Here is an 8,285-nt window from a genome sequence, read left to right as displayed (position 1 = left end):
CACTGGAGGAGGCAGAGAGGTGAGGGTCCAATGGAGGAGTTTGTAAAGACTGACCATGCTGACATTCCCAGCCCCACTCTGGTATGGGCAAGAAGTTGGAGAAAAACTGTATTAGCCATGGATGTAGCAATCCGTCCAGAGGAGTAGAAGTTGCAAATAAACTTGATGAATCTACCATATATAACATGCCTTGGGCTGCTTCCAAATGCATTTTCCACTTATATAAATAAATGTAGATTAGTTTGGCAAACTCCCATGCCCGCTCAACAATCTGCACCAGGCTGCAAAGGTGTACTGTTCCTCAGCCAGGGATTTGCATTGGTCCTTCTCAAGCTGAGGTTTGACTGTTGGTTGGAGTCTCCTTTCCAGCACCCTGGCATGAATTTTGCCTAGGGAAGTTGTGCAGTATGATACCACAGTAACTGGCACACATTTTGTGGTCCCCTTCCTTAAAAATAGCGACCACCACTGCAGTCTGAAATTCACAGGGTACACTGTTCCTGAGGTCCACGGGACATTGCAGAGGCATGTCAGTCATGACAGCCCCAAAACATCCAGAGCCTTAAGCATTTCTCTGCAAATCTCATTTACCCTGGGGCCTTGCCACCAAGGAGCTTGGCAACTACCTATGAGACCTCAGCCAGGGAAATAGAGTCTGACATGCAGAAGCCACTGGTCTGTACTCCCATGATGGTTCAGGAGTTCTTTGAAGTGCTGCTTCCAGTAGCTGATAATCTTCTCATTCCTTTCTCCACTCCTGCTGAGTACACACCTGAGCAAAGCCACTCCGGCCCATCCTGAGTTAGCCAGAACTAGGGTTGGAGGCAAAAATTCTTAGATGCATCGTGATGCGGACATGGACGATTTTGAATTGATACACACATGTCAAAAAAACATTTTCAAAATTTTAATTTATAATGCAATGTTTACAGACCTGCAATAACCCAGCAGTAATTCTAGGATTGTCCAGCAGGGAATAAGAAAAGGGAATATAAGAGATGCTGGTTGGGAGTAGTAGAATAAGAGTGGGTGGGGGTGGAAAAACAGAGATACCCAGAAGAACGTAAATAAACTGCTCTCCTGAAGGTGAGGTAAAAAGCCTGTTAAGAGAAAATAAAAGTTCAGTTGATGGTATCCTCCTTTCCTCATCCTTTCTAACACCCTCCTCCCAAGATATCACAAGAATGCCTTTCAGCAAAAATCAAACCACCTTTGGAGCTACATTTTATGTAGAAATATGTCTCAGTATGTGCTAATATCCTAGTATGGGTTAAAACATTTAATCAAAAGCCCAGACATACTTTGCTCTACTTTAAGCTTTATCTATATCTGCTTTCCTCCCATCTCCGCCAAGAAACGTTTCCTCAAAAGTCAGTTTCTTGTAAAAATGTCTCTCAACGTTCAACAGTTTTACGTGCATGTCAGCTTCTTATTCTCCAGCTTCTTGTTCTTGTAAGTTCTGCCTGAGGCACCAGAATATATAGGTGGGACCTTTTGGATGGTGAAACATGAAAATTAGAAAGAGAAGCTGACTTCATCTTTGCAACTTTTTGGTGTTTGACAGTCCCATTACAGAGTCCATTAATCATCAATTGTTAAAACCGCATAAGAAACATCAGCAGAGCTTTATTTTACTGCAAAAGGAGGATTTTTTTAAACCTAAAAATCTAATTTTGTTGTGGAGCTACACCAGGGCTATAAAAGCTCTGTTTCTGACCCCTGAGCTAGTGTCTGGAAGCACTTTGGCTTCTACGGAGTAGAAAAGGGACCTGGACAAGAGCCACGCTATATGCAAGTTGTCACACTAAAATATTACTAAAATAACTAAAATATTTTGGAAATGACAAACATAAGGAACCACATTACATGTTTCCGTCCATTTTCTGTCTGGTTGTACTTGCTTCCAACCAGAGAACCATCGAGCAAGCAATGTCAAAGCTTCCACCCAACTCAGAAAGGGTGAAGCATATTACAAACTCTGTTGCAACTTTTATTGCATCCATGGATTTGCATCCATGCTCAGTTGATAAGAACCAGGGCTTTCACTCTGTTGCCCACTATGGAGCTGCGATTCAGCATTCCGTCTCGAAGATATTATACTGTGTCTCATGCTCCAAACAAGAGCAGTGAATGTGGGCCTTCCAGTTTACTTGCCGCATCACTTCCATTTGATTTATTAATAAAAGACGTTGGAATTCAGTTTTTATGGATCATTACTAATATTTTGCTTTAAAACTGCCAAGTACTCACGCAATGAGAAAAATAGAAATCCTGTATAGAAAATAAAAGATAATCGTTTAATAATTGCATCGCAGCACACTGAATCATATTCAGATCGAATCGTAAGGTGCCTAGAGATTCCCACCCTTGTACAGGACCTTCTTGAAGCCAACTGAAAGTCTTTTTTCTTGGCCTCTCCAAAGTCCTCCCATGTTCTAGATTTTGCTGCTGCCTTTTATGCCCAATCATACCTTGTCTCACAAACAAGTTGAGATAACAATATCAAGCAAATATGATTTTTTTTATTCAGTGAGAGTATTTTTATATATTTGTTTTTCCACTGCTTCATGCTAATCTGAAATTAAACAGTTTGGTTATTTGATGCTCAGCAGTTAATGGGACACAATGAAATGGTTATTCTTAAGTTGTCATAAACTATGGAAAGCTTTTCTGTGCTACTCTTTTGTTATGAATGTACTAAATCAGGCCAGGTAGATGCCACCAAGGTGAGCTAGTTCATAAATGCTGGTGACTGTACTACAGATGAATGCCAGTAAAAAATCTTGCAAGTGTGTAAGGCATTACTCAGAAAGTTGCCATTTTCCCCTGTAATAATGAAGGCTGAGTAACAAAACTGCAAAAAAGAACATCAGTAAAATATGAACTTCATTATTTAATATTAACATCAACACCAACATTGTTGCTATGCTATTAGTAGTGAGGAAGATATTGCCCCACCCTTCCATCATTAAGGTCTTTTAAAAACAATATAAATACATGAACTATGGGACCATGAGTGCTGCACACTGCCTTAACCTCTTAAGTGAGACATTTAGACATTTAGGGATTACATCTTAATTGAGGTTGATCTTTGCTTCATTCATGTTTGTGTTTATTTGAAACATTTGCAGAAATGCAAAGCATTGTAAACAGCAGCTGGAGCACTGGCCCTCTGTCATACACTGGTTTTATGCAAAAAGTGATGTTGGTGCAGATACTGGTGGGGATTTTCCTCTACGTGAACTGTCTGATGATATTCACCTTTTTGAAAAAGGTGATGTTCAGGGAGGATACTCGCTACATTTTGTTTGCGCAAACCCTATTTGTTGACTCTGCTTTCATGGTTTTTACAGATATGATGTTGATTGGGAATTATTTCCAGTACTATATCCATATGATTCCTTGTATATTCATCTGTTCGGCAATATCCATTCTTTCAATCTGTTCTCCACTGACTCTTGTGGCAATGTGTCTTGAGCGCTATGTTGCTATATGCATGCCTTTAAGACACGCTGAGATTTCTAATAGCAGGACAAGATACTTTGGATTTATCATCATATGGGGTGTCAGCACCATGCCTCCAGTGTTCTTTATTATAGCCCATATTTCAGTGATCCCTTCTGGTGCATTGTTTTCACCTGTTATATGTAGCATGGAAATAATGTTACAGAAAGAATGGCAGGCACAGTCTCGTGCTGCCATTTTACAGCTTCTTTTCATTTTTATGAGCTTTATCATTTTCTTCACCTACATCAAGATAATGATTGCAGCCAGAACTGTCTCTTTAGGGAAAAAGAAATCAACAAGCAAGAGTCTTAGAACTGTGGTCCTTCATGCCGTTCAGCTGTTTCTATGTGTAGTTCAGTTTTTGATCCCATATATTGAAATGACTTTTTGGAAGGCTGATGTCATGGTGTTTATTAATGTAAGATATTCAAATTTTATTGTTTTTATTATTGCACCTCGTTGTCTTAGTCCATTGATTTATGGAGTGAGAGATGAGAAATTTTCCATTATTTTAAGACATTATGCATGCTGGGGGTTTGATCATTCCAAATGTTGTCCACTGAAAAGAAAATAAGACAAACTTAAAACTCACTTAAATCAATGTTAGTTAATTAATGAATTATATTTTACAAAGCATATTTATTTCATGAAAATGCTAAACTCTTCACTTTAACTATGAGTAACTTTTTAAAGTTAATTCTGCTTGAGGCGATGCTCCTTTAATATCATGACACGATGTTCCATTAACACTGTAACTTGACATGATGCTCCATTCTGTGGGCCCCCAGAGATTTATGGCCTTACTGGCTGCCTGCAGTCCCACACAGCACATGTGCAGTTCTGAAGTCCAAAAAAAAAAAAAATCGTTTAAAAACTTCTATTAAATTCAGAGGACCTTGCAAAATCCTGCAGCTCTACTCCAACTACTTTTATTATTTATGAATGTGTTTGTTATTTTTTATGAAGTTTGGCCCTTTTGCTCATGTCTGTGATTCTTTGACACTAAGTCTCACCAATTCCATTTAGCTGGTGTAATTTGCATGTATTCATGTAAATAGTTGTTGATAAATGTTTCACAGTAATTAGATTATACAAATAAATATTTTTACCCCCCATTTTCAAAAATGTATATCTCCACTATTTTTCACTTTCTTGCAACCAGATGTTTATTCTATAGAATTAATATATATTGGTCACATCTGGAAGTTAATTGGTCCTGCTTAAGTGAGTGGCAGAGACCTTGCTGAATATTGCTTCAGAGCTGAAAACTCACTTTTTAAGGAAGTCTTAAAATATTTTTTTTTTTAAATTTTATTAAGGAATTATTTTAAAAAATATTTTTTAATATGTACATTTTCCAAAAAAGGCTTATGTGAATTTGCTTGGAACTTATAGGCATCATCAATAGGTATTACACAGAGATACGTATTGATGACACCTGTAGATGGATCATTTAGTATGCAGCAAGCCAAGCCATTACAAGCTGTAACTTCTACATTTCCTGAACCCAAGCAAATACAGGCTCTATAGGTATCGCTTAGAGAGAAAACCTTGAAGTCAACATTATACAAATACCTACCTATGAAATAAAACCACTGAGTTCATAGCCAGGAAAAGTATATAAAAATCTATTTTCAAGAAATTATTAAATGCTGAAGGAGTAATATATGTAATTTTTTATACAACCCCAATTCCAATGAAGTTGGGACATTGTGTAAAACATAAATAAAAACAGAGTACCATGATTTGCAAATTCTTTTCAACCTATATTCAATTGAATACACTACAAAGACAAGATATTTAATGTTCAAATGGATGAACTTTGTTTTTTGCAAATATTCACTCTTTTTGAATTTGATGCCTGCAACACATTCCAAAGAACTTGGGACAGGCATTTGTTTACCTCTATGTTACATCACCTTTCCTTTTAACAACACTCAATAAACGTTTGGGAACTGAGGACTGTAATTGTTGAAGCTTTGTAGGTGGAATTATTTCCTATTCTTGCTTGTCAAGGGTGATTGCAAAGAATTTAGGGATTATCTTCATCTACAGTCCATAATATAATCAAAAGATTCAGAGAATTGGGAGAAATCTCTCCAAGTAAGCAGCAAGGCAGAAAACCAACATTGAATGCCCATGACCTTCGATCCCTCAGGTGGCATTGCATTAAAAACCGACATCATTCTGTAATGGACATTACCACATGGGCTCAGGAACACTTCAGAAAACCACTGTCAGTGAAGACAGTTCGTCGCTCCATCTACAAGTGCAAGTTAAAACTCTGCCATGCAAAGCAAAAGCCACATATCAACAACACCCAGAAACGCCGCCGGCTTCTCTGGGCCCCCGAGCTCATCTGAGATGGACTCATGCAAAGTGGAAAAGTATCCTGTGGTCTGACGAGTCCACATTTCAAATTGGTTTTGGAAATCATGGATGTCGTGTCCTCCAGGCCAAAGAGGAAAGGACTGTCTGGATTGTTATCAGCGCAAAGCTCAAAAGCCAGCATCTCTGATGGTGTGGGTGTGTGTTAGTGCCCATTGCATGGGTAACTTGCATATCTGTGAAGGCACCATTAATGCTGAAAGGTACATACAGGTTTTGGAGCAGCATATGCCGCCATCCAAGCAACGTCTTTTTCAGGGACGTCCCTGCTTATTTCAGCAAGACGCCAAGCCACATTCTGCCCGTGTTACAACAGCTTGGCTTCGTAGTGAAAGAATGCGGGTACTAGACTGGCCTGCCTGCAGTCCAGACCTGTCTCCCATTGAAAATGTGTGGCGCATTATGAAGCACAAAATATGACAACGGGGCCCCCGGACTGTTGAGCAACTGAAGTTGTACATCAAGCAAGAATGGGAAAGAATTCCACCTACAAAGCTTCAACAATTAGTGTCCTCAGTTCCCAAGCGCTTATTGAGTGTTGTTAAAGGGAAAGGTGATGTAACACAGTGGTAAACATGCCCCTGTCCCAACTTCTTTGGAACGTGTTGCAGCCATCAAATGAGTGAATATTTGTAAAAAAGAGTTTTATCCAAGTTTATCCATTTGAACATTAAATATATTGTCTTTGTGGTGTATTCAATTGTATATAGGTTCAAAAGGATTTGCAAATCATTGTATTCTGTTTTTATTTGTTTTACACAACGTCACAACTTTATTGGAATTGGGGTTGTAGATCAACCAGTAAACAGAGAGCTTTGTCTTATAGCTCAGCTCTCTCTTCACCACTACAGTCTGGTACAGTGAATGTCTAAAAGATCAAAACGAATTAACCTGTAATTCAACAGTCAACACTTAACTAATTTACAGAAGACCTTATTTACACATTATATACACTGCTCAAAAAAATAAAGGGAACGCTCAAATAACACATCCTAGATCTGAATGAATGAAATGTTCTCAATGAATACTTTGTTCTGTACAAAGTTGAATGTGCTGACAACAAAATCACACAAAAATCATCAATGGAAATCAAATTTATTAACCAATGGAGGCCTGGATTTGGAGTCACACACAAAATTAAAGTGGAAAAACACACTACAGGCTGATCCAACTTTGATGTAATGTCCTTAAAACAAGTCAAAATGAGGCGCAGTATTGTGTGTGGCCTCCACGTGCCTGTATGACCTCCGTACAACGCCTGGGCATGCTCCTGATGAGGTGGTGGATGGTCTCCTGAGGGATCTCCTCCCAGACCTGGACTAAAGCATCTGCCAACTCCTGGACAGTCTGTGGTTCAATGTGGCGTTGGTGGATGGAGCGAGACATGATGTCCCAGATGTGCTCAATCGGATTCAGGTCTGGGGAACGGGCGGGCCGGTCCATAGCTTCAGTGCCTTCATCTTGCAGGAACTGCTGACACACACCAGCCACATGAGGTCTAGCTTTGTCCTGCATTAAGAGGAACCCAGAGCCAACCGCACCGCCATATGGTCTCACAAGGGGTCTGAGGATCTCATCTCGGTACCTGATTGCAGTCAGGCTACCTCGGGTGAGCACATGGAGGGCTGTGCGGCCCTCCAAAGAAATGCCACCCCACACCATTACTGACCCACTGCCAAACCGGTCATGCTGAAGGATGTTGCATGCAGCAGATCGCTCTCCACGGTGTCTCCAGACTCTGTCACGTCTGTCACATGTGCTCAGTGTGAACCTTCCATCTGTGAAGAGCACAGGGCGCCAGTGGCGAATTTGCCAATCCTGGTGTTTTCTGGCAAATGCCACGCATCCTGCACGGTGTTGGGCTGTGAGCACAACCTCCATCTTTGGACGTCAGGCCCTTATACCATCCTTATGGAGTCGGTTTCTAACCATTTGTGCAGACACATGCACATTTGTGGCCTGCTGGAGGTCATTTTGCAGGGCTCTGGCAGTGCTCCTCCTGTTCCTCCTTGCACAAAGACGGAGGTAGTGGTCCTGCTGCTGGGTTGTTGCCCTCCTACGGCCTCCTCCACGTCTCCTGGTGTACTGGCCTGTCTCCTGGTAGCGCCTCCAGCCTCTGGACACTACGCTGTCAGACACAGCAAACCTTCTTGCTACAGCTCGCATTGATGTGCCATCCTGGATAAGCTGCACTTTCTGAGCCACTTGTGTGGGTTGTCGAGTCTGTCTCATGCTACCCCGAGTGTGAAGGCACCACCAACATTCAAAAGTGACCAAAACATCAGCCAGAAAGCAGAAAGGTACTGAGAAGTGGTCTGTGGTCCCCACCTGCAGAACCACTTCTTTATTGAGTGTGTCTTGCTAATTGCCAATAATTTCCACCTGTTGTC

At 40.6% G+C, this 8,285-nt stretch overlaps 1 protein-coding gene across 1 annotated transcript; it reads left to right on the top strand.

The window, feature by feature from the left end:
- The first annotated feature begins 3,133 nt into the window (after nucleotides 1-3,133).
- Nucleotides 3,134-4,081, top strand: LOC108436486 (odorant receptor 131-2-like). Its single transcript, XM_017713008.2, has one exon. The coding sequence runs from the start codon at nucleotides 3,134-3,136 to the stop codon at nucleotides 4,079-4,081; it is 948 nt and encodes a 315-aa protein (XP_017568497.2).
- Nucleotides 4,082-8,285: the final 4,204 nt, after the last annotated feature.

This window comes from Pygocentrus nattereri, chromosome 17 (assembly GCF_015220715.1).
Source record: "Pygocentrus nattereri isolate fPygNat1 chromosome 17, fPygNat1.pri, whole genome shotgun sequence".
NCBI classification, from domain to species: Eukaryota; Metazoa; Chordata; class Actinopteri; order Characiformes; family Serrasalmidae; genus Pygocentrus; species Pygocentrus nattereri.
This window is presented reverse-complemented; position numbering and strand designations above follow the sequence as displayed.